Below are 26,815 nucleotides of genomic sequence, written 5' to 3'. Positions count from 1 at the left end.
GCAATAGTTTAAAATTATGAGATCAGCTTATATTCCTATGAGCCAAACGCTCAGGTTTGAAGCTTGTCTAAACCCTCTATTTAAATCAGAGCCTGACAGTATTGAGAATAAGTGCCGATATATGGTCAATGTGCGCATCCACTTTTCCTCTGAAGACAGAAGCCCCACCCACCTGTTGTCCAAACCACTTGTTTGCTAGGAGTGCCCAGTCACAAGAGAGTTGGTTTAAAAAGATGGGGAAGGGAGCTAAAATTGCTTTCTTTTTCAGAGTTGATGAACAGAGTAGTTTCATAAGGGCCCACTAAAGAAATCGCACAAAAAGCACAAAAGCATCTATAACAAGGCACAAAAAAGGCAGTCCACATTTAAAAACAGTGTTTTTAAATACTTGTTTCATTATAAATAAATTAAACAAATGTATAAGAAACACTCTACACTGAACGTAAACAAGTACTGAGCAAATAGTCACAGCAGTTAATACACCCTGACCAGACCGAGTACACTCTGAAGAACCCACACAGCAACTACAGAGGCTGAGTGTTGGCTGGAAGACAACACACAGGGAGGGCTGGGCTGTTGGAATTGAACATAACTATGGTCAGAGCAGGATATTTCCAGACAAGAATGCAAGAGCTCTGTTTTTTTCTTTTTCTTTTTTCTTTTCTTTTTTTTTCCTGGGAGATGAAAGAAACAGCTGAAGGTTTATAAATAAAGGCACATTTAAAGCTCTGCTTGCTGCTCCAAGAAAGATCCTCTTGTATGTTAGACTGCTAACAGCTTGGGTCCCAAACAAGATCATAGGATTTCACAACTGATAAAACTAGAGTTACCCCAGCTACCAGTACAGGATTGGTGGCGACAGAGAGCATAGGTATATTTTCTTGTGTGTGTTTGTTTTGTTTTTTTTGTTTTTTATATAAATGTAAAACGAATAGAAGCATTGGACACACTCAAAGCAAATTGGTATTTATGTGTTGGCATTTAGAGTTATAGAATGATCATGGGGAGGTGGTTCTGGCATCAGAAAAAGTCAGTGTTTGGCTTAGGTATTTAATTTGAGTTATTAAAAATTATTTTTACATTGTTGGTCAACATGTGGTTATGTCTTCATCTGGTCACATTAAGGGCTATAGGAGTATAATGGTCCAATCACATCAACCTGTGTTCTACTGAGAGAACACCCTGATGACACCCCACCCATACTCTAAGCTTTAGTCCAAACCACAGCAGCACATACCACCCATCCTTTCCCTTGTAAGGCAGCCTTTGTGGCAGACTGTATTTAGGGAAAATGGCTAATATTTAGGGAGTGGAACTTGAAATGTTAGCTGGGCACCTATTTTAAACGGAGCCCATGAAGTCCTATACATAGCGCCAACAGTAAGAGCACCACATATAGGAGGAGGAGAGAGAGCCTGGACTATCGATGGCAGTTTACCCTGCCAGACAGGCGACACAAAAAAGTTGTTTACTCTTCTCCACCTTTTCATTCTCTTCATCCACTTCAACAGTCTCAGGAAAATGTGTGATCCTAGAACTGTTTTGAGATGAAAGTATTGCTATTTTAGTAGTAATGGTAACCTTGGTTTGACCCCGTAAGAGTAGAGTTCATTTACTAAAATGAAGAAATGAAGAGGAAAGGCTTTTCAAGCAAATGGATATCTTGGTCGATGGATTTACTTAAGTTATTTACACAGTGGAAAAATATTTCCTCAGGTCATTGAACAGGCATTGTTTAGTATGTTGCTTGGAGGTTGAAACTTCAGATATTAAATCTAAATAACTACTTATGTCACAGATGAGCTGTAGTTTATAGTGAGCAGGAAATTCTGATTTTGAGTACTCTAATAATACAAGATGATTATGATTAATGTAAGCCCAGGGGCTCAGGCAGAAAATGCAGTGCATGTATTAAACAGGCACAACATCATTTGAGACGCAGCACAAAGGGGAGATAAACCTGAGTCGTATGTATTTTCTGTTTTGCAAATGCAGCCGCATTCTTCCAATAGCACAAAAAACACTTCATTTTACTTTAATGTCTGAACTACTTTGTGTTTGGTCGCTTATTTCTTTGTTGTAACAATGCTTCTTGGGAATAACTGGTGTCATATTTGTAAGGAAAATGCATTTGGCGATTGAGTGGAGTACATGGGTTGTGCCAATGGAAAAACTTGCCAAATCTTCTCTGCCACTGCCAAACAGCTTATTCAGCTATTGACTGTTGGTTTGAGATTCTGGAATCCCAGGTGCTGATAAACAGGTGTCCAATTAGTCCCTGATAAGCAGCACCTGTGAGCTTCGACCTTGCTACAGTAGAAAATTGGTGTCTGCTCCAGGCATGCCAAATTTGACTGATCTGGATAGGGTGTGCCATAGGGGAACTTCAAGCTGATGTTCTGTAAAACAAAGATGCAGCACGATTTGAAGTGAGAGCTAGTACAGTCTCCCAATTGAAGTTCCATATAACAGGAAATGTTGGAGACAGGCTGCAAATTGGGCGTCCCAAGAAGATGGCAGTCATCTACAGACTTGCAGTTAGGATGATATGGCCTATGGGTCTCTACCCAGATAATCCAGAACAGACTACACACAGCCCGTCTCATAGGGTGGTCAGGAGGCCTGCTATGACAGCCAGCCTGCGGAAGGATCATTATTGGGGTGGCTGTAGCTCAGGAGGTAGAGCAGGTCACCTACTGATTGGAAGGTTGGTGGTTTGATCCCTGGATCCTCTAGTCTGCATGCCAAGTATCCTTGGGCAAGAGACTAACTCCAAGTTGCTCTCTGATTCATCCATCGGAGTGTGAATGTGTGTGAATGTCGTTAGAAAAGCACTCAGTTTAGAGTCAGTGCTTGTGAGATTGGGTATGTGTGGCATGTTGTATAGAGCGCTTTGAGTACTCCAAGAGAGTAGAAAAGCGGTCAATCAGTCCATCTGTCACTGTCGGACCCATTAGCGCTGATGTCGGCAACATGTGCACCTTAACATGTCAAGGAATATTATGTTCATCTATGAGTACAAATTCTGCCTAAGACAATTGGAACTAAGAAGCAAAGCTTAGAAAAGAAGCTGTTGCTCAGCATGAGGAGGAGGTGCCATGGGGTTGTGGCTGTTCATGGTTCTTCCACATTATACTGAAGCACCTGGTTGCTACATGAATAAATTCTTAAATTGCCTCATTTCTTCAGACTTCAATCATCCATTCGAATAAACGACACCAAAGAAGGGTCAATAGCACAATAAACTGTTTGACAGTGGCAGAGTTAACAATTATCTACATTAACTGTTCAGGATCTGCAGCTATTTTTATACACAGTCCCCCATTTTTAGAAGCTAAGACATAATTGGGCAATTGACTTACCGAGGAGTTTCATGTTGTTGGTCTTTTATTTGGTAGCTATTTACTGGAACTCTCAATATGAGGTCCAAAGAGATGTTGATGCAAGTGAAGGAGGCCATTAATAGGCTGAAAAACCAAAATAAACCAATCAGAGACAGCAAAAAGTTTGAGTTGCCCAATCAGTAATCTGATACATTGATTTTAAAAAAAAAGAATGCACACACGAGCTCAGCAGCATCAAAACATAAACATTTAAAATGTTAGTTTGCCTAATTAATTTGAGGCACTGTGTACAAAAATAGCTGTAATTCCTAAACAGTTCATTAATTTATTTTTTTTTTATATTTAAAAAACAAACAAAGAACAAAACTAACAAACCCTTGGATCCAACCTTAAGGTCTGGGCTCAAGTCACATATTGATTCAAGTCAACTGTGGTGGTGTACACAGTCATTGTCATTGTCCAAATACATATGGATTAGAAGCCTATAGATCGCCAAAATGTAAAGAAAATGACTTCATGTTCAGTGTTCTTGAACACAGGAGTGCGTGAACTATATAATGTTCCCAGTCAGTCTGAGTGACTAGTGGTGTTGTTGGTTTACAGTCCTTACAAGTGGAGGTGGCAGCCAACAGCACAGTCCCTTAAAGCGCTCAGTGTCCCTCACACCCCCCATGAGTGGCCCCAACAACCAGCCTCTGGGTCACGCATGGCTTTCCCAGGAAGATCTTCGGACTGCTAGAGGCCCAGCCCCAGACCACGCACCTCTCTCTCCACAAAGCAGCATCGCCTCCTCTGGCAGTGGAGGCAGTGAGCATCTGGAGGATGCTGGTTTAGGAGGAGGTTCAGGTCTGCATCGCAGTTCCTTTCATGAAGAGGGCAGTGGCATGAGGGGTGAGTAAGAAAGAGACCTGTTCAATATTCGTGACCTACTGGATTATGGCAAACATTGGAGTGAGGTGGCTGACTCGCAGTCGAAATGCGCATAGATGGATAACAGTTTCAAGGGAATAAGGAGAACTCCCAAAATAGCAATGCCAACTCTGGGACAGAGTCACTAGATATTGGATTTTAAGATAACTTTATAGATTTAATTTCCAAGAATCAAGAGACAAATTAAGATGTCGGAACTAACCACTGATTTTGAAGTCCACACTTGCTTTCACAAAAATGAAACATGAAAACACTTTATCAGTGAGGTTAAATGGGTAATGACAGGCTCCCCTATTTAGATCAAAAGTACTCTCCTAGGTTGACTGATTTGGTGGGAATGAGTATTGAGACAGACTAGGTTCAATACTATAGTCAGCCGAGCTTTCAGACATTCACTACTACCGGTAATTGGATGTGATTCAGGTGGAAGAGCAGGTTGTCCACTAATCAGTCCCACTATATTACAATATTAAAGTGTCTTTGGCAAAGAAACTTTCTTTATTTACATCACTTATTTTCTTTTGGTTCCTCCATCACTGATATGGACCACTTCTATGAGGAAACTTATGACTATCTGCTGTTTGTGCTTTACAAGCATTCAGTAAAAGGGCGTGGCAAGTTGTTAATCCAGTCGTGCAGTTTGTGAGAGGAAGCAGAGGTCAGAACTAATGACCTTATTGACCTTACTCTGAGGCGATCACTGTCTGCACAGCATGAAACCCTTTCTGGTCGTCTGGGTCTCTTTTTTTTCTTTTTTCTTTTTTTTTCTTTTGAAATGCAGTCATTCAGATAAATAGGAATGCAGTTCTGACAGTTTTCATTGATAGTTCTAAGAGAACAAACTGTCATTTGTAAAATCTGTTTTAGAGGGTTTTATTTTTCAGTTGTCTGTTGTTGTTGCTGTCATAGTCTAACAATGAAATACTGCATTACAGACTTGGTTTTGGACTCTTTTATCACATTATTCATGATTCAGCTAAATCGAAAAGTGCCAGTGATCAAATGCTCTCAAAGACCATCAAACTTTGTGTAATCACAAGCCACATCACACCAGGCAGAGTAGGTGGAGATTGAGGGTGGGTTTTCGGTGTGCCTTTTTGGTCTCTGAACTTCTGCAAATCAGTCCTCAAAACAGGCAAAAAGTATTGCATATTTTAGAAAAGGAAAAAAAGCTAAGCCAGCAGCCCTTATTATTCTACGTTAGTACAAAGATGTGTCAGCAATAAGCTTAACATCCTCTGTAGTTTGACCCATTTGTTTGGTTGTCTGCAGCAGTGATTATGTGATATGTCTTTGTCCCTCAGATGTCCCTGCTTGGCTGAAGAGTCTCCGTCTCCATAAGTACGCCGCTCTCTTCTCCACAATGACCTACGATGAGATGATGGCACTGACTGAAGAGCAACTAGAAGCACAGGTAAACACATGTGCACCCACGTACTTGTAGACAAAGTGAGCTGATGTAGTAATAATTTCTACAATTAGTATAGCTTTTATTCTGGACAAATTTTATACAGATACCAACTTTATATTTGCACAGTAATTCAGAAATTGCTATTTGTATGCAAGGCAATAAGTCTGTGTTTAAAAACAAACAAACAAAAAAACAAATAGTAGATGAGCATGTACCTCTGGGACATAGGGCCCAGAATTGCAAAAAGAGAAACATGTTAATATCCTGGACTACAAAATCAGTGTAGTCTATGTCAGATCTACTCAAGTTGAAACCTGATAATGTTGTATTAAATGGTACAAGACATTTAGTTCTTGATGCTTGTGTGTAAGGACATGGATAGGCTATTCTGAAACAGCGGATGTAGCTAAAATTAACACAACTCCGTCCACTGGGAAGTTGCGTACTTCCTCCAGGTGCTGCTAATTCGTTTTTAGGCTGAACCTAATGAAGTGCACATTTTCACTGAGATGTTGTGAACAAAATGTCCAAGAGGAGTCATCATCAACAAAAATTTCCAATCTCCAAACGAAAGGCTAATGTAGTCTAAACCAACAGAGCGTTTTAAGTAATGAGAATCTGTCCTAAAAAGACAGGCCTAACTCATGTTTATTTAAAAAATAAGCACAAAACCTCTTTCCATTTGGAAAAACCTTATCACACTGTGTTTGTAAGAGAGCTATCATTGCATTAGGCCTGTATTGTCAATGAGAAGAGATGTTTGATGCCAAACTGTTTCCTCCAACAGAAAGTCACTAAAGGAGCACGGCACAAGATTGTTATCAGCATTCAGAAGCTCAAAGAGAGGCAGAACCTACTCCGGAGCCTGGAAAAGGTCAGAAGGACTACATGTTGCATCCAGTCCACCTCAAAGCTTGTTTGTGGTGTTGGTGTTATGTATCTGAGATGACAGCTAAGGGAACACCTAATCCAGGAAAGAGACTTTTGGGCTCCTAATTTAAACCCGTCTGCCTCCCCCACCCCTGCACTCTTTCATTCAGCCTTCAGAGCAAGACAATGACGCTCAAGGGCACGCCACAACTTTTTGAGGCAGCTAAATTCAGGCTTAACCTTTCCATTAATGATTTCATCAATGACGAATCATTTTAAAAGCATGTTACTGTACATTTGAAGAGCTTGGGAAACAAGACACCTGCTGCTCGGTATTTTGAGTTCACACAGACTTGTCTACTGCTTTGAAGTGTGTAGTGTGGGAGGTAGGCTGATATGACGTGTGTGGACATAAGTGAAGGAAATTAAGCTGTATTTTTCCCTTTTTTGTACAATTTTGAACAATTTGTTGTGTGATGATATGGTGGAGTAAAGCATACTTATCAGAGAATAAAGTCACACTCCCTCTATCTGTGTTGTAATCTGAGCTTCTGTGTTTTGAAGCCAGACACGCCTTGCGTGCGTGTTGTTGCATGTGAGTCCTTCTGTTTGAAACGGTTGGCTAATTATCATAAAAAGAAGAGAGTGAAAGTGAAAGTAAAACTGAAATGGCAGGGTGCAATCTGGAGCATTTGGTCAGTGCTCCTGAAGAAGAAGAGCACTTATTAGTCAATTGATTTATCCAAATCTAGGTCATTGGGGTAGGATTTTAAGCAGCACCTCCCTGTTTGCTCCATCTCCACCAGCTTGTCTTCTCTCAGCTGGCTTCAGCTGACAGATGTGATCTCTTCAGCGTGCTTGGGTCTGACCAGCGTGTCAGAAGCTTTCTGATAATAGCTTAAATGAAACGTGGAGGGAGGTGTGTCTCTTTGTTTTTGCTTGAGATGCTCATCTGCTTGTGCAACATCTTGTGATTCTGAATTTCACACATTACACCTTAAATATTCATTATCTAGGTTAGAATTGGCACACTTTTACATAAATGTTTTTACATAGAGGTGGTCCCCGCAATGATACAATTCTTCTGTCACTTCATTAGATTTTAGGATCTCATCTGTAAAGTAAAAACCATCTTTACCTGATGTCATTTGCTGCCACCAGGATGTGTTAGAGGGCGGTAACCTTCGTGCCCCACTCCAGGAGCTCCACCAAATGATCATGACTCCTATTAAGGCTTTCAGTGGTGGCGAAGAGGCCTCTTTGCATCGCCCTCTGCTGACCCCGGAAGGCAAAAGCGCCGCACCTGGCTCCCACCTGAGTGGGGGAAGTGGAGGAGAGGCTGAGTCTGGCACCAGTGTGATCGCTGAGGGGGGTATACCTGGTCAGTTCACTCGTGTTATGGGCAAAGGTGAGCTCCTCACAACAACATGCAATTGAGATTGATTTCTGGGGCCAAGGGATGAGTTGGATTTAATGTCTGTGTTTTCATATCTGTGCTGTCCACAGTTTGCACACAGCTGCTGGTGTCAAGGTCAGACGAGGACAACATCAGCTCCTACCTACAACTCATTGACAAGTGCCTTATCCATGAGGTAGCCACCCCCTCCTTTTGATGTTTATATCTGATAGTATAGTATAGATAGTATAGTTCAATGCAATTCATTTTTCCCCCAAATACCAAATAAAATGTCAGTCAATGAAATATATCAGCAAATAGATTTTATAGTTGTTCACAGATAGTTACAATAATGGAAGTTAATTTTGTGTATTACCAATATTAATGTTGTTTAAAGGGATTAGCAGCACAGGATATTATATATTTGATATTAATGCATTTGAAATTTAGGACAGTTTAACTAGTAATAATATGTCTAATTAAATGAAATGCAGTTGTCCAATTAGTCCCTGATCTGTTATTTACTTACCATAAATAACAGATCATTTCTAGCCACTCTTTTTCTTTGTCTGTTAAATGTCTTGTGTTTTTGCCTAGCATCATTGTGCTTTGGTGTAAATGTGCTGTGTGACATGAGCCACACTGAGCCATGTTCTTCAGCAGTAATGCTTCACTTCACCCCAGATTTTATAATCCCCATTCTCCCTTGTTCTCAGTCCTTCACTGAGACGCAGAAGAAGAGACTGTTGTCATGGAAACAACAGGTCCAGAGGCTGTTCCGGTCCATTCCGAGGAAAAACCTGCTTGACATTGCAGGGTACCGGCCGCAGAGGAGGTACGCACACAGATGAGCAATAGTCTTAATTTTCCAGTGGTTTTTCCTGTAATAAAGACAGTTGAAAAAGTTTGACGAACTTTGTTAAAACAATTTTTTAAAAAGACAGACTTCTATGTGAAAATTATTAAATATGTGGGAAGCAAAAGTTAAATGTGTTAAAATTTAGTGGCTAATTTTTACACAAACTACTTTATTTACGTCTAACAGTTAAAGAATTAATGTAGACAACAAAGAAGCCAGTTCAAGTTAAGTTTGAGGAAAAACTGTTCTGTATTCATGTGCAGTGTTGTAGCTTTGGGATGATTATACTCTACTGGACTGAATTACTTTCAAACTAGCATATGCATTAAATGTCAATTTAAAACTACTTTAGTCAAGTGAAATTTGCATATGTTTTTTTCTATCTATCCAGCAGCACAGCTTCCTGAAAATGGAAGAAAATTAAAGTTGGCATAATTATTTTACAAAAAGATTCTTCTGTGCTTCATATTATTTAAATGCACAGCTGCTGTTCTTTTTAACATCCAAACACCTTAGACAATGCTCGCCTCTGTACAACTTTTGTTTTGTCCTGTCGCAGCCGCTTTGGCCAGTCCAACTCTCTCCCTACCACTGGCTGTGTTGGGGGCAGTGTGTCAGCCAGGAGGAGCCTTCACCAGTTCCAGATGCCCTCCCGGAGTTTGCCGGGTGCCAGGCTGGGCCTGTTGGGCAGCGGGGGGCTGCTGGGACCCACACCTCGTAGCTCCAGCAGCACACCCACCGGTCCCAAGCAAGGAAGACATGTGAGTTCAAATAAGCAGATTGTTTGAACCAGTTAGCAGATATGAGTCGTCAAATAGGAAGAGCAGGACGCTTGAATGTCCAGTGGACAACAAGGACACACATAGGAAGACCAGCATATAATAACCAACTTGTATTACCAGTATTGTATAATCTGCAAGGTTATCAGCTAATTTGTGGGTATTGATCATCTTCAGTTAATCCACAATATAAGGACAGATTAGCTATTACAGTTTCAAAATATTTGAAATCTTTTTTTCTTTATAAATGTAGAAAATGCAGGTTTAATGTTTTTGTTTCAAAAACTAAACAAAATATTAATCAGTTGTCTTATCCCTAAACTCTTCAAAGCAATTTTTTTTTTATTACTTCCACACACTGGGCATGTTGAGGATGTTTTGGTGAACTGAGAGGTACTTATATAGCACTATTCTACTTATTCTGAGCAATCACAGCGCTTTCTACTACACTTCTTATTCACCCAATATAACACCTACAATGCTTTTATGTATTCCTAAGCCCTTTTTGTCTAACATTCACACAAACTCCCACTCCAATAGATGGGCGACAATCTTGCCCAAGCATACTTTGACATGGACTGAACAACAGGGGATTGAGTCGCTAACCTCAGCATGCACTACCACCTGACCCACAGCCCTTCGCAGTGTTTCCTCTCTTTTCAGCAGACTTGGTTTATATAGATTCAGTCATATTTATGTTTACAATATACTACAGCATGTACTGATTCCTTAAGTCTGACTTCAATAAATACTAAATGGGAGTTAAATTGTGTGTTTAAAGGGACTGTGGTGAATGGCAGTGGTGTATGTGACTGTACAAAGGAACATTTTGTAGTGCATAATAATACATTCCAGGATGTTTACAGTACCTCGGGCAGCAGAATTCCTTCTTCAGCATGTATTCTGCCTGAAATAGTCTTTTTATTCCATGACAAAGAAATGCAGGGTGAGGAAGAGTAACAGTGGTGGTGGTGTCTGGCAAATGAAGTGAGGTGGATGGAACTCATAGGCAGGTCACCCCACATACCAGAGGCTCTGCGTCAGTGCAGAACATTGAAACAGGAGGAGCTGTGGAGCTGTTTCAGGCCCATCCTGGCACGCTTGTGTCTGGGCTGACCCAGTTCATTGGAAAACTTTCTGTCCCCTCCTTCTCTTTCCCTCCTTCTCTCTCGCTCTCTCATCCTTTACAATGGGAGGAAATACCTCAGTTCCTCCTCGTCACGCTGGACCTTCTTGTGTGTGAATGTGCAGTGAGAGGAGAAGGAGGGCGGGTGGGGAAATGTGTGAGTCATATTTTGGGAGAGGTAGCCGTGCCGTTGAAGGAGGAGGGACAACAAGCGAGAGAGGGAGTGTTTAAGTGTGTGTCTATATATATGTAAGAGAGAGGGGGCCAGTCAGAGGCAGTGAGAACAGTGCACAGGCATTTCCTGTTTTTCCCTGGCCTGCGGCGCTGGAGGGGTGGGGGTGGATTGGTGAGGGGAGGGGCATGTGGCAGTGCTGTTGGGGGTATAATGGGCAGGTTACAGTGAAGAATTCACGTGGTGAGCGTCTGAGACTGTCATTAGGTGTGGGCTAGACATTCAGACAGGAGTGTGGGGAATGAAAGTATTTAAGAAGTTGTGGTCTTACATGAGTTTTTTCAAGCTTGCACATTTCATGCATTCATGTTTTTGGTCAGTGAAGGTTTTAGCCAAAACGCTGATGTGGGGAACGGTAGGGAAGTTGGAGCAGAATCTTTGGTCTTGTAATTTGTGCATTGAATCATAATGAAGAAATGGGATTTTACGTATTACATTTCTCTATTTAATCTTAACTACGTAATCCACAGGCCAGTGTGAGTTCTGAAGTCCATGCTTATGGTCTGGTACTGTTAACTTCAAATAAAGCAGGAACTTCTCAAAATTAACTTTCCTTGTATCACAAAAAGAAAAAAAAGAACAACAAACATTTGTCGTGCACCCCAGATCCACATTCATTCGTAATAATGTGAAGTTATAAATAATTTTTTTCCCCTTTTTTTTTTTTTTTTTTTTTTTCCTGGCAATGTGATCAAGTGATAGTGATCAAGCAGAGTTTTGGTGAACATTTCAGTTTACTACATTTTGAGAGCAGAAACAAAAACTTTTGTACAAATTTTAAACCCATTTCCACCAAGACTGAGACTTTGGATATCATTGCACATTCTCTGCTATGTAATCTTGAAATGTCCTCCTCAGGGTCCATGGTTTGCTAATCCTGGAGGAAGTAACAGCATGCCCAGTCGTACCCACAGTTCCGTGCAGAGGACACGTTCCCTACCAGTTCACACCACACCACAAACTGTGGTCACGTTCCAACAAGCTGGTAAGTAATGCCGGGACACACTAACATTTGCTTTAACACCTTGGAACTGGCAGGAATGCTGGCTCATTAATTCATCTGCATTGATGGTGCTGACATCAGCGTGGTATCTGCTGACAGTGGGGCAGCTAGAAGAAGTCACACTTCAGGGATGGGCTGAATAAAGTAGAATCCCCCAACTAAATTATATGTGTGTTAGAACAAGACAAAGCTACATAACCATCTTCAGGCTTTGAACATGCCAGCTAAGTGGTGAATGTTGGCCTTTATGCAGTCGTAGATCTAAACAGCTGTACATGCAGCCTGTTAGATTTGTTTTTCTAGCCATTTCCTACTTTTTATTTATTTTTTTCCCCACAGTGTTGCTGCTGCTCAGGACTTTCTGGAACTTTGCCATCTATGCCTATGCTGTTTGTTTTTTGTTTTTTTGTTTTTTTTAAATGATGCTATTACCGTATTCATTTAAACATCATACTGTTGCCAAGCAAATCAACACTCAGTTATTTATGCCACAAACCAGCAGATTATATGTATGAGCAGGAGAGCAGAACAAGAGCTAACATCTCAGCAGAAGTTCGGGCAGGTTCCTCTGTATAGGCATTTGTCTGACTCCAGACCTCATAGGCTGTTGAAGAGGGGACACGCATCTCTTGTTTTTCCCTCATGGGGTATCAGAGGTTACTAGAATATAAAACTGAGTGAGAAACTAAGTAATTTTTTCCTTGAGCATCGAATATTATGGGTTTCACAAAAACACTGCTGCATGAAAGACCCTGGATCTCATCATTACCACTCACTGTTTTCAGATGCTTCCTGGCAAACAGAACCAAATTTAAGAGGGGCAAGGAAGGAGGGGCAGCACTTGCTGCATTTATTAACGGCAAATGGTGCCACCCTGGTCACATTACCATGAAGGATCATTTCTGCAGCCCACTTATTGAAGTGTTAGTAGCAGAGTTGCATTATATTACATACCCAAGCAGTTTGTATGCTATTTTGCTGGTTGATTACATTTCTCCTTTCACATGCTTGTCAAACATGGCTTATATCATCAAGTCTGTTACTGTAAGACTACTCTCTGCACCTGTGTACTTTCCTCATGACTTCTGGGGACTGAAATGAAGTGACTTTGTTCCAATTTCACTCAGTTTGTGGACTTCGCTACCAAGGGACACGGGTCCCTGCTCTGCGCTGACATTAAGGCTTGTAGCTCTCAAGGCAAAACCTGGTCCGCCATCAGCCCAGGCATAGACCAGTGTAAATGCTTTCACTTAGCACAGCTGAGACTGTGAAGAAGTGGTCTGAAGGCCCATATGTTTTTTTGGCAAAATTGTTTTTAATGCACGACCATAGCTGGACTGGCCATCGGGCGTACCGGGAATTTGCCTGCTGGGTCGATGGTGATATTTTTTTTTTTTTTTTGGTTTTATGGGCCAACGATTTATTTATTTTCTTTCATGTAACGGTATAAACAATGAAAGGTGGTGGATTGGCCAGATGCTGGCCGATGTGTAAAAATAACTCAGTTGTTTGGTGGTGGCTATGGCGGAGCTTCCACATAGGCCAGCAGGTGGATGAGGGAAAGGGGAGGCAGGAGGAGGAGAGACCCGAGGGCCGCCAGTCTAAGTGTCAGGTGAACTAAACTTCAGGTAAGAAGTTATGACCTGCAGTCTATCTGGGTCAGATATAAACCAAGTTTAGTTGTAGTTTATTTTCGTTGTGCTGACTTTTTACAGTCAGTTACAGTAATTCGTACTGCGTACTAGCTAGCATGATGGAGTTTCTACAGCTGGGTGGGTGCTATGATGTTACTGATAGTGAACTTTATTTTATTCATAAGGTTAGATAGTAGAGTTGCCAACTGTCCTGAATCGTCATGTATTCAGGGAAAATATTACGCGTTTCGTATTGAGCTGAAAAGAAACACAGTTTGTCCCGGACTTCAGCTAGAATGAAAAAAGACACAAAGCTGGAGTTATTCTGTGTCTTTACACTGCAGCTGCCTCTTCTCCTCTCATTCTCTCCCCCTCCCCTCCTGTTGCTACTTCAATCATGAAACTGATCAATGATCAGCTGATCAGCTTTTCTCTCTTGTTTGTTTATCGTCCACTTTGTGCCAGAAAGAGGAAACCAGCAGATGTCGCGCTAAACAACAGCAGCATGTTTAAGCTTGATCAGCTGTTGTTAGAATTTATTTAATATTAATTTCTAGTATCAGCTGATGTTTGCTGGAGCCACAGCTGTAAACCTGCTGGTCATGATACCGGTTTGGATATGTGGTGAGAGGGAAACATGAAGATGAAACCAGGAGATGTCCTTACTGAATCATCAGAGCTGAACAGGTGATGGAGAAACAGGTTTACCTTTTAGGTGACATGAATGAGTTGAAGGGAAGTTATGAACTGTTTCTGAGAGACAAATAACACCAGGATCCTTTTCTAAGTAGCTGACAGCTGGTAACTGTGCAGGGGCGGGTCTAGCAAAGTTTTGCCAGGGGGCCAGGTAGGGCATTAAAGAAATACTTTTCTTTCTTATTCTCATTTAAAATGTCTAGCTTTTATTAAATAATTATCTGAATCTTACAACCAAAGTTTTTATCTGATGTAAAATGTATAGAAATCATACATATACCAACAAGACGTGTACATCACTGTCACAACAGCATTTGTTTTCATTCAAAGGCTTTATGGCTTTTCCTATAATACCTGGTGGGCCGGTCTCTAGTCAAAATGCCCGGGCCGATATTTTTGTCCCAGTCCAGCCCTGGGCACAACACGCAGATGAGTTAATCTGAGAGGGTGCATTAAAAAATAAATGGCCGGGCCAGTGGTGCACATTGCAAATTAGCTCGCATAGACACATTAGTTGTGCCGCTTCTTAATGACGGTATCTTAGCTAACAACCCCAACTATCAGATTCAACTTGTAATTGGCTAAAAATCACTTAGCCTACCGGTGAGAGCGACATTGCTAGCTGGCAGTTATTTTCAAGCATGTTGAAATTTCCACATTCCGACACTTCAAATGCTTCAGGAGCTCTCCGCTCAGCGCAGCATCGAGCACCACGGAAATACACGGATACATCCGTAGACTCAAGACAGAATTCACAATGCGTTTTTGGGACTTTCAGGTGTATGGACCAATGTTTTCTTTTCTGATCAAACCAGAAAGCTTTAATGAGCAGCTGGATTTGTCTCGCATTAACTGGCTGAGTTAATGCGACATTGAAATGCAGCTGATTGAAATGAAAACCTCGACTCTGTGGGGGTCAAAGTTTGCAGAACTAAGAACGCAGCTGGAATCCACAGCTGTGAGTGTTCATGGAGCTGCATGTTCACCTGCTGGACATCACTACCTGACAAGTTTAACTGTCTTCAGAACATTGCAGAGGCCTTATTGACAGTATTTGGCTCTACATATCTCTACATATTTTCTCTCACACGAAGAGTGTCCTCAGGTAGCAGTCTGAATGCTGGACACTCAGAGACACAGGTCTCTGAGTGGGAGACCAGAGATCACATTAACATGTGTGTCGCTGTATTAACAAACATGCCATATTGGCCCAGTTTATTTTTCTTATCATTGTTGTGAGGAGACCATAAATAGCATTTGCATTTTTTGTTGTACAGTTAATTTGCTGGTATGGAGTTCTTGTTATGGATGAAAAGTCTTTTTTTTGTTTTAAAATAGCTGATAACTATTCACTGATAGCTGCCAACATCTGCGAACAAATATAATTCTACAAAGTTGTTCTATTTAGTGTGTAACTGTTAACTTAGAGTGTTATTAAATTTATTGCTAATACAGTCATATGGCACATTGACTTCTGAGGAAATTTTAGATGGCACTCATCAAAAATCATCAAAAAGGTTGCCGACCCCTAGTGTATGCCATCTTCTTGTGGACACCTCTGTCGTTGTACAAACTATCCGCTGTTTTCTGAACTATCCCTGGGTTACCAAACACATCAAGAAACTCCTGAGTGAGACAAATAGGGTATTTTGTTCAACTCCAAATTCATCCAATAAAATGATGCTCCTAACACCTCAAACCCTCAGTGCCCCTCAGCTGTGTGTCATACCCCAGCACTGCTTTAACCTAAGTTAACAATCTGAGCTGGGACCTGAATGCCCGCCTGTAATGTCCATGTGTGCACCAGTCACTGTAACCACGGGAGCCAAGCAAAGTGACCTGTAGTAGCCTCTGCTGATTGCTACTTGTCACTAACAGTGGACAGTAAAAGGAACAGCCATGGCTAAGCTTTAAAAGCACTATCCAAGTACAGAGTATTTACCATTTCTATGGACAAGCTGTGACAGAAATATCCCTATTTTAGAATGAAGAGGAAAAACGGATTTTAAAAAGACCAAAGGAGAGGAGCGAAATTAGGTGGAGGGAGAAGTTGAGGCTATGTGAGAGAGGAAGAGATGGAGGCTGGGAGGGAGGAAAGAGTCAAAGGAGTCTCACAATGAGGCTCTTTGTGCAGTGAGTCCGGGGCTCCCTGGCCTGCTTTCCATCCCTCTCTCACTCATTTACTTTCTTTCTTAGATTTCTTTCTTTTCCCCTCTCTCTGTTTTCCCCTCCTCCCCCCTTCTCTCCATCTTTGACAACTCTGCAGAGTCATGCACACATAAGTTGCTCTCAAGGGTGATTAAAGCTGTGTCTGGCCAGGGTAACTGATGTGAAAGGCTATACGTCCCTCACCCCTCCAACCACACACTGTCTGATGTGCCTTTCTCTTTACCGACATTTGAATAAGGTTCCTCATTAAATGACAAAAAAGTGGTGGAGGATAAGGAAACAAGTGTATGTTAGATGATTGGATGTTTTTATTTTTTCTTGTTTCCAGCGTGTGTTTGTGTAGCTGTAAGTTTGTACACAGGGGGGTTGGTGGGGTGTGGGGGAAGAAGGGGTGATGGTAGGGATTTGGACCCTATAAATAGCCCAGTGCAAACTACTGGGCCTAACTCTGTCTCTCTTTCCACAAGAGATTTTCACTGCCCAGTCTGTGTTGGAGACTCAGCTAGCCTCTTAAGCCCCAAGGGGTTTCTGAGCTTCCTGCTCGAAAATGCAATGCCCAAATTTAATTGATTATTTCTCTGCAATTACCAATCTTGGTATCAAAATAAAGCTAACACTTGTGAAATTTCATCAGAGGTGTAAATATTGAAGCAGATATTACTGTGTCAAAGTTACTGAGACTGGAACACAGAAAAAGTAAGTAGATTTTATCCTCGCCTAATTTTTTTTTTTTTAATTTTTAGCATATAACCCTTTTAAAAATATGCCTCAGTTCACATTTCATTCAGAAATTCAGTAACCAACATATAAACATCATCTGTGCAAAGATTTATGTTTCTAAAGTGAAACAGTGAAAAATTACAGCACTGTCAATACATGAATATCCACATTGTACAAAAATGTCCAATTTTGGCACACAACTGGACACCATGCCAGTTGAATTTTTTTATATTAAAGAGCAGAAATATAATTTTATTAACAGGCCTAAAAATGCTTTTTTTTTTTAAATATATTTTGAAGAATTAACCGCACATTTACATGGCAATGGCCCTTTTCTGCCGTGCGCATGGTGCGTTTAATAGACCCTGTCACTACCCGATCTGTACCGGAAACCCGATCGGTACCCCGCATGGCAAATCTTACGTCACTTCCTCTCTTTGCCAACATTGCGACATTCAATATATTTGAATGATACGGTTAGCGTCCAGTCAGTGTTGCCAACTTAGCGACTTTTGTCGCTATATTTAGCGAGTTTTCAGACCCCTTAGCGGCAAAGAGTGAAAGCGCGTATCGCTTTTACTCTCAACAAGCAGCGGGTGCTGTAACGCAGTCAGTTCTTCTTTACTCTTTTACTCTTATGCTGTTTTGTGGATCACAAGGTTTAAAACTACTTATAAACACACACACAAAGTAACTCCACCAGAGTGCCTATTTCGGGTCACTTTTGCCGGTCCAAGCCCGGGTAAAGGAGCAGGGTTGGAATTGTGACATTAAAAAAACAATAATTGCTAAAAGAAATTTAATTTGTAGTTCTAAATAAACTCTAAATGCATTTAGGATGTTTTTTACTCACTTTATGTCTCTTCCACGATGTTATTTCTCTCTCCAACAACATAGGTTACAATTAGATTAGCATGACCAATTATGCAAATTAGGCGATGACGTCATTTAGCGACTTTTAGGACACCCAATAGCGATTTTCCTTACTGAGGAGTTGGCAACACTGCGCCCAGTTAGCTCCTAGCATTTTTTTAACAGCTCTGCCTCCTTGTCGACTACCGGGACAATGGATAATCCGTATCCGCAACAAATTTTTGCTTTTCTCCTCAACAGAGAGCATTCCCCGATTGAACAACAGCGCCGTAAAATAAGAAGAATGGTGCCTAATGACAGAGTTAATAATACAGACTTTATAATATGTCACGTGAAGATTCAGCAGCCAGATGAAGTGTTTACTGGCAATTGACAGTGATAGCGGACATTATCATCACTTTTCCAACAATCCTCTCCACACAGACAAGCATAAACACACTCGATTATCACTAAATCAAATTTAACACACGTTTGTAATGACGCTAATTCAGTTTACAATAGGGTTCATTCGCTCAGTCAGCAGGTGGCGGTATCCTCGTACACTGGGGAGTACACTGCCATTAAACGAACAGAAGAAGAAGAAAACCCCTGCACATGCGCGGTACGGATCGGGTAGACCCGATTTGTACGGTCCGACTTTGCACATGCGCAGTAAGGATCGGGAGTCCCGATCTGTCACTATCTTTTTATTTTTTTGTTTTTGTCTACATTATATTAAATGTTTCATTATCGGAAACATTTTAAGAGATACTTGTTATTCTTAACATCTTAACAGGTACTCTGACCTGTAACTATCGTAAAATGCTTCGACCGGAAGTAGACACCTTTCGCGCATGCGGGGTACCGATCGGGTTTCCGGTACGGATCGGGTAGTGACAGACCCTGTGCACGAGAAAATGCTAACTTCCTGGTTTGAGACCGGATGTGGGGTTGTACATTTCCGGTAGCTTTACTTTGCGGTCAATCGCTACTGCGAAGATATCCTCCAAAATCATGTCCAAAACTCGAAAACGGAAAGATCGCGTTAAGTTACAAAGAGCAGAAGGTGGGAACACTCACCACTGTTGTGTCATAAAAAAATCTAATGATCAATTTTGACGTTTAAAGGTTTAGATCGATCAGTTGTTTACATCACTCAACACAAGCAGAACTGCATCACTGCAGCTGCATTACAAAATCAGAAGACACATCGTCCACATTCAGAAGCACATCTCTGTATAGTGACTGGTCTTATGATTTAAACAGGCAAATGTTCAACATTCAAACTACAGGTGAAGAATAGTCAAACTAGATGTTTCCTCGTTATGTCGATATCAGCTAGTCAGGTAGACACCCACACAGCATGTTAACAAACTGTGAAAAAAAGCCACACAAAAAATTTATGATTGCTGGTAAGGGTTTCTATACATTAACATTTACGAAGGGTATGTTGTGACTTACCTTTAAAATTACAGTGGTCCCTCGCGGTTCACCTTTCACCTCACTGTTTCGCAGATTTTGTAGTGCATCACATTGTGTCCTGCGTCCTGATCGGCTGCAGACGATCTCCTCCGTCACGTCTCTCCTGTACAGTACAGAGTCGCTGCATCGATCGCTAGCAGTGTGACTTTGAAGTGCAGTACTGTATGTCGACCATGTCGACAAAACGTTTTGCACCGTCAAAAAATAAAATTGGCTACTTGATTTCACTTATCGCTGGTTATTTTTAGAACATAACACCCGCGATAAACAAGGGACCGCTGTTTACAGATACTGAGAAATATAACATTTGAATCTCTTTTCTCTTTTGCTCTGAGGCGCAGGGGAAACATATCGACAAGTCGATGAACATCATTTACAGATATGTTGGGTAAATGCCCAAGACATCTATAGAAATGTAAATCGCCGCTTGATTCATTAATTTGCTTAACTTGTTTTGGACCATAAACAAGGCGCTAATAGGACACCGGAAACAAAGCTCCCCACAGGTGTTTCCACACCGGAAATAGCATATGCTATTGGCTTCTGGCCCTTTAAACTCTGAGCGGCTGTAACTTTGGTTTCTTTTGGTCAATTTGCCTGATTGACACCTCATTTTAATCGTTTGAGCCAAGCGATTAAAATGTAACAATGTAACAATGCCACAGTAACAATGCCACGTTCACGTCACTTCAACCAATCAGACGTTGCAAGGCCAAAAACCACGTCGGCCCGAATTTACTGCATATGACGTCTGTCCAGTCACACGTCTGTCGGTGGGTCTAAAATGGAGGTTGTCAAAGGAAAACAGCTGTGATGCGGCTAGTTAGGCGTGGTAACTGCTGATAATCACGTGGCTACCGGCGAAAGTAACTGAGGAAATCGGGATGGTAAGCCAATTTCTGTCTTATAGAATTTGCGCCGCTGTGTGGATTTTTTGTGGTCTTCTTTGGCGGCTCATTCAGTGAATTTTGGTCAGAGTGTGGTGAAACTTGGTGTTTGGAGTCAGTAATAGCTCTGGAAGATAACTAGCCTTTCGTTAGCCGGTTATATGAAGTCTGAAGAATTTCTTGTTCGTTTCGTTTGTTTAGGGGACGTCTGCACATTTACGTAACTGCTCGTTTAATCATGGTTTGTTTTCGGTGTGTTTGGTGGTTGTAGAAATGGTTTATATGACATTTTAGCTGAGATTCTGAGGTTTCTGTGGATACCACACATGTCTGGACTTATATTTCTCACCCCGTGTTATGACCGATTAAACCTGATCTCCTCCTTTTTGCCCCCGGTACCGGGGGCATGGGGCTTAAGTGGCTAGGGACTAAATGGTTTGAAGTGGTTGCTAGGTTCCTATTTAGGCTGCTAGACACAAAATTTGCTAATACACAGGCCCTTGGGTTAGCATGCTAAATCTGCAACATATCTGGGTTTTTTTTGTTTTGTTTTGTTTTTTTAATAAATTGCTTCCTTCAGGAAGTCAAGTTGTCATGTGTTTGTGCTCGATGTTTTCACTGTTGTTCTTGATTTCAATATGTTTTTGTATCTGCACAGATCTTCAGTTACCAGTGACAGAGCCAGACATCAATAATCGCCTTGAGTCTTTGTGTTTGAGTATGACCGAACACGCCTTGGGAGGTATGTTTTTCACCGATCCTCATATTTAACTGTAAAATACAATGCTGTGATATGAAAAGTTTAGTTTGGCTGAGGACAAGAAGAAGAGCCTTTTATAAAGAAGTGCTCTAATAAGCTGCATAATCAATAATATAACGTTGCCCAATGAAAGCTGTGAAATTTCCAGCGCAGCATTGTGAGCTTTAAGGGAAGGTTTAAAGTGGATTGTAGTTGGTGGATGCAGTGGCTGTCAAAGTTCCCTGTTTCTCCTGTGATCTAAAGAAGCGCTTAATGAATCCAATCACAAATTTTCATGAAAGACATTTTAAGCGGCTCAGTTAGCTGAAGTTGTTATTTTCTTACTATGTTCAGGTCATGTTCTGTTTTTGACACAGGAAGCAGTAATCAGTAACCTGTTTGTGTGCAATATTATCTATTCTGTTTCTGTCATGTGAGAATTGGAACAAATAGTAAGCAGCACACTTTTGCTCTTTCTCAGATTCTATCAAAGTCAGATAGCTGGTGTCTTACTATGGCTTGATCTCCTCAATTGATTTTAACATTGATGTAGGACCTGATTGACCCTTCCCAACACTGTTGGCTTTTAGAGCTTTAGATTTTGACTCCAGACTTGTTGGAACACAACAAGGATTTTTCAGATGCTTTTGATTTTGAAGTTTAAATCTGGCAAGATAGGTCCAAAAAATGCTAAGTTGGGAAACTGACAGCGACTCTGCAGTAAAGTCAAGTTCATTTAAGACGAGGGAGATAAATGGAATAACCACAGTATTTACAAAAAAAAACAAGTTTTAGCAGCAGATTTCGCCAGTATATATTATTAGATATGAGCTGCTGAGCAACTTGGAGCAATGTGACTTTTTGATCCAACTCATTGATTCCCGAACTGTGGGCCACAGCCTCCTAGTGGCCTGCTGAAGTAACACAGCTGTGCTAGAAAATGTTGTTTACCATAAATTCTTATTTTTTATAAAGGTTTCAACATTTTAAAATAAAAAAAAAATAGGACTACATAATTAATAAATAAACAACATTTAGTTTTAGTGAGTTGGCAGTCTGAAATTCAGGGATGGCTGATCGAATCAATCAATACTGTAGTTTAGCATGCCAGAGTGTTGCTGTAAACATTATTTTTAATTGATGCCTAATAATACATGTAAACGCATAATCTAACGATATGAACAGCTTTAAAAAAAAAAAACGTTTATAATGATGTGGCGCTTTAAATGCTGATCTTAAAAAAAAAACAAAAAAAAAACCGCCATGTCTTGTACATTAAATGAGCTTGTAAATGTGTCAGTACTGTACAGGACTGTAGTGGATGAGACCTTAATCGAGTCAGACTGTTGTTGACCTGGTTGTGGAAACTATACTCGTATGTACAGTGAGTTTTAGTCTCGTGGCCAAAACTCAGCTGAAGTGAAGACAGTGCTTCTCAGTCCTCAGCACAGAACGATGAACAAGTGTTGCTTTATGCTGCTGTATGTGTGTGTATGTTTATGTATAGCAGAACTGGGCATAGCAAAAAAAACGAGTGCATCGACCTTTAAAAAATAAAAAATAAAAAAATAAAAATGCCCTGTATATCAGAATTTTTACCTTTTTTTTTTTCTTTTTTTTCTTTCTTTTTTTTCTGTTTTCTGAAACATAACTTGGTAACTTAACTCAAACCACAGGAAGTGACCTAAAATGTTTGATGGCATAAAAAATAAAAAATAAAAAAATAAAAATGCCCTGTATATCAGAATTTTTACCTTTTTTTTTTCTTTTTTTTTCTTTCTTTTTTTTCTGTTTTCTGAAACATAACTTGGTAACTTAACTCAAACCACAGGAAGTGACCTAAAATGTTTGATGGCATATAGAAAAATATGCTGACTTCTGGAACACAGATGGCCTTTTTTTAGACAGCCTGGACTAAAATGAACTTTGATTAAGCTGCCTCTCGACAAGTGTTCCTTCTCAATTTGTCATGATGTATATTCCCAAACTGCACAAAGTAAAATTGGACTAAAAAAAATGCAAAAGTGTACACACTTCCATCAAGCTGCTTAAGCCAGTGTTACTTTAACAAGACCAGGTTTAAAGGCCTTTGGGTCAATTATAAAACAAAATTCAAGGATAGCTTAACCGTCATAGTTTTGTTTAATGCAGTATATTCTCCCCTTTGCGACACTATTAAACAGCAGCATGCGAGGACATTAGCCCTAACCCTTTTTCTCCTTTTCTTTTTTTCTTCTCGTGGAATTAGAAATCTCCACTGGTGTGCAGCTTGATAACGTTTTCTTCCTCAGCCAAACCAGCAGCAGCAGGTGTCAGACTGTTGTTTTCCTCTGAAAGGCTCTATCAGTATTTTGACAGATGTGTTGTTTTCTCACCATGACAGTGTGAGCCCTAGCCCCCTTGCTGTTCACAGAGTTAGCAAAGCTTCATGCTTTCAGTTCAAATGAGATGACATCATTATTCATAGCCCAGAGTCACAAGCTCCACTACACAAGTAGCCGGATCAGAATTAGATTTGGCTGTTTTTTGTTTTTTTTGTTTTTGTTTGATTTAGTAGAGGGATTAACAGGATGGAGGGGCATAGCTATGTGTTTATAGCTAGCGTGGTTTGATTGTACTGATTTCTATGGTGCCACGTTCAGAAATGATAGAGAAATAAATTCTCTAGAATTCTGTAGACTTGTGTGTGTGTGTGTGTGTGTGTGTGTGTGTATGTATGTGTGTGTGTGTATGTGTGTGTGTGTATGTGTGTATATGTGTGTATATGGTGATGTGTGTGTGTGTTGTGTGTGTTGTGTGTATATGTATGTGTGTGTATGTGTGTATATGTATGTGTGTGTATGTGTGTATATGTATATGTATGTATATGTATATGTATGTATATGTTATATGATGTGTATATATGTGTGTATATGTGATGTATATGTATGTATTTGTGATATATGTATATGTGTGTGTTGTAGTGTGTATGTGTGTGTGTATATGTGTGTATATATATGTGTTATGTGTATATATATGTGTGTATATATATATGTGTATATATATGTATGTATTTATTTATTAATTATTATTATTATTAGCTATCAAACTCGCTGGAGAGATGATTGAAATGCACTGAGTGTGATGCAGTATGGCAGCGCTATTATGGAATATGCTGTGAACTTAACACATATCACTGCTAAGTAATGTTAGCTTATTTACTCAAGTGAAAGCTTTAAACACTAGCCTGATACATAACTAGCTAACTTAAGGCTTTCTGATTAACCCTCTGGGGTCGACGGACCCAGAGTCTCCATTTCAACTTAGGTTGTACGTGCGGACTTCAAACTATATACCAGTTTTAAAATTGTGTTGATAGGCCACGTAAAACCGATGGGTATTTTTTTCGTTTTTTTTCTGAATAACACAGTGGTGTTTACTTTGGGAAGAAACTGTAAAAATGGCGTTTTCTAAGGAGAGCGCTAGCAAACGCTTTGCTTGTGAGTGAAAAAAGACAAAGAAAAAACACTCCTTCCCTATTTGCGGAAAAATGTACCATGTCAACCAATCAAAAATGATATGGCAACATGTGGCATTTGGTTCTTTGGGAAGAGGGGGAAGTTTTTTGGAGAGAGAGAGCGAGAGTGAGAGAGTTTTGATACGTGAGAGATTTGTGACGTTTACCGTGTTTGGAGTCTCAAGTTAGTGTGTTGTCTTGTGTAGCTGTTGTTTTGTTTTGTGTGTCAGTTCTACTAGTGATCGTCACAGTTGCTGCAAAAAAGCCACCAAAGGCAGATTGCAGTGTAAACGCTGAGTGACACACCTGCTGTCAGACCTGCAGGTTTATCCCTGTGCTGTTCTCATCTGTGTTATAGTGGACACAAACTATTTTTTGGAGTGGCATAAATAATTTGTGTGCTTTCTTATTTGATGCAGAGCACCTGATTGTTCTGTAAATAGTTTTAAATGGTTATATAAAAAACGTCTGAGCCTTGGCTGCATTTTTAGGTAAATAGTACCATATAACTTTGTTGTTTGCAAAACTTGTGCATATTTTTAAAAAATGTACAATTTCTATTTGTATTTTAAGTTATGAAAATGATTCCTTAAACATGCTTGTGGTTTCTACAGTCAAAAATATCACTTTCTACTCGTATTTTAAATTTTGTCTGAATTTAGATAAATTGTGCTGATACAGTTTGTCAAAATGAGTAAATAACAGATTGGCAAGATAAACAGTTTTTAAAGGTGAAATATAGAGGCCAAATCAAAAGTAGTCAACAACGGCCAATTACACCCTGGACCCCAGAGGGTTAAAGGCTAAAAGCAAAGTTGTCACCAAGTACTGTTTATATTTCTATGTATTTCTGCAGCTTTTTTAAGTATTAACTTGGTGCGTTTGGGTGAAATAATGGTAATATGAGGGACCGAGCCATATGGTCACAAAGAATAGCCACTTGTTTCTGTGCTACCAAAGTTCCCCGGCTTTCATTCAAAATGTGTTTATGGTCAGCACCTGCACATTAAACTACTTAAACAGTCAGTGCTGTTCTCCATGCCTGTCTGACATGTTATTAGCACAAACACTTTAAAGGTGATCATTTAGAACTTCAGCATTAATACAGACAGCAATGTAGTTAGCAATAAAACAGTTTTATTGGGAATTCACTTAAAAAACAAACATCTGTCTCCTATTTTAAGAAGCATCAATATCTGATGAGAAGACTTTTTTTCAACAGGAGAAGAATATCTCTAACAAGTTGATTTGTTCACATTTTCACATCTTAATTTTTAAGTGAAATGTGCATTTTGAGTTTATACACTATGTATATAAGGCAACGGTTTCCTTTTGCAGTATTTTTGTGCGGTGTGTTTTTCTATGTCTTAACAGAAGGGGAGCAAAGGTGTCTTTTCACATGGTCTTACTGAGGTGATGCGAATTGAAGCATGCATTGCGTGTGGGGGGTGTGCTGGAAAAGCTTGAAAAGGGACCTTGAAAGTGCTTAAAAAGTGCTTGAATTTGACCCTGAAAAAGGCGTATGAGCCCTGCCTTTCACACTCACTTTAAATTTTATGCAGGAAGACAACTGAGACAAGTACAATGAAATTACATCAGCCCGTCACAAGATACTTCTGTCCAATCACAAAGAAGAAAGTTTCCCTAATGGTTCCTTATTAATGTAAGGTCATGTTTTCTCAAATATTGTGTTTCCTCTTTTATTATTTAGTTTTGTGTTTTGTACTTCAGGGTTAGAAACCAATTGGAACGTAACTGCTCCTAAACCCCATCAGGCTCTCTGTTGTTCAAATCAGCTTCATCTCCAGTTACTTTATATTGCAAAGACCCTACACTGGGGTTGGGCCATATCATACCGTTCATGGTAATACCGGTATAATATTGGGCAACACTAAGAAAATGAAATAACGCGATAGAATATGGGTAAAACACGCATGCGCAGTGCCTTTGTTTTCATACGCACATGGCGGAAAAAGCATTTCGCCGACGGAGAATGAGAAGGGCGAAAGCGGAATGTTGAATGAAACAGATGAATCAGAACTGGTTTGTAAAAATGCTGCAACTTCAGTGGTGTGGCACTGGTTTAGCATTCGTCTGTCAGATACACAACAAAGCACTATTTTTGGTAGAGCATGCTAGCGGGCTGTCGTTATTACCGTGTTGTTTGGAAAATACGGCGCACTTAAAACC

General features: G+C 40.2%; 1 protein-coding gene across 2 annotated transcripts in view; it reads left to right on the top strand.

Annotated features, from left to right (window-relative positions):
- The window catches only part of samd4a (sterile alpha motif domain containing 4A), a 76,451-nt gene that overhangs the window by 43,541 nt on the left and 6,095 nt on the right, over nucleotides 1-26,815 (top strand). The window contains exons 4-12 of one of the 2 annotated variants that reach the window (XM_005944421.3): nucleotides 3,948-4,235; nucleotides 5,579-5,688; nucleotides 6,473-6,559; nucleotides 7,717-7,963; nucleotides 8,062-8,147; nucleotides 8,668-8,786; nucleotides 9,370-9,571; nucleotides 11,806-11,932; nucleotides 21,049-21,132. In XM_005944421.3, the coding sequence (XP_005944483.1) occupies nucleotides 3,948-4,235; nucleotides 5,579-5,688; nucleotides 6,473-6,559; nucleotides 7,717-7,963; nucleotides 8,062-8,147; nucleotides 8,668-8,786; nucleotides 9,370-9,571; nucleotides 11,806-11,932; nucleotides 21,049-21,132 (1,350 nt within the window). The remainder of the gene's footprint in view (nucleotides 1-3,947; nucleotides 4,236-5,578; nucleotides 5,689-6,472; nucleotides 6,560-7,716; nucleotides 7,964-8,061; nucleotides 8,148-8,667; nucleotides 8,787-9,369; nucleotides 9,572-11,805; nucleotides 11,933-21,048; nucleotides 21,133-26,815) is intronic. The other variant, XM_005944422.3, reaches the window with a different exon arrangement.

This window comes from Haplochromis burtoni, unplaced genomic scaffold (genome assembly GCF_018398535.1).
Source record: "Haplochromis burtoni strain Fernald_Lab_line unplaced genomic scaffold, NCSU_Asbu1 Contig_401, whole genome shotgun sequence".
In the NCBI taxonomy this organism is placed as follows: domain Eukaryota; kingdom Metazoa; phylum Chordata; class Actinopteri; order Cichliformes; family Cichlidae; genus Haplochromis; species Haplochromis burtoni.
Note: the sequence above shows the minus strand (reverse complement) of the source record. Positions and strands in the feature narration are given on the sequence as shown.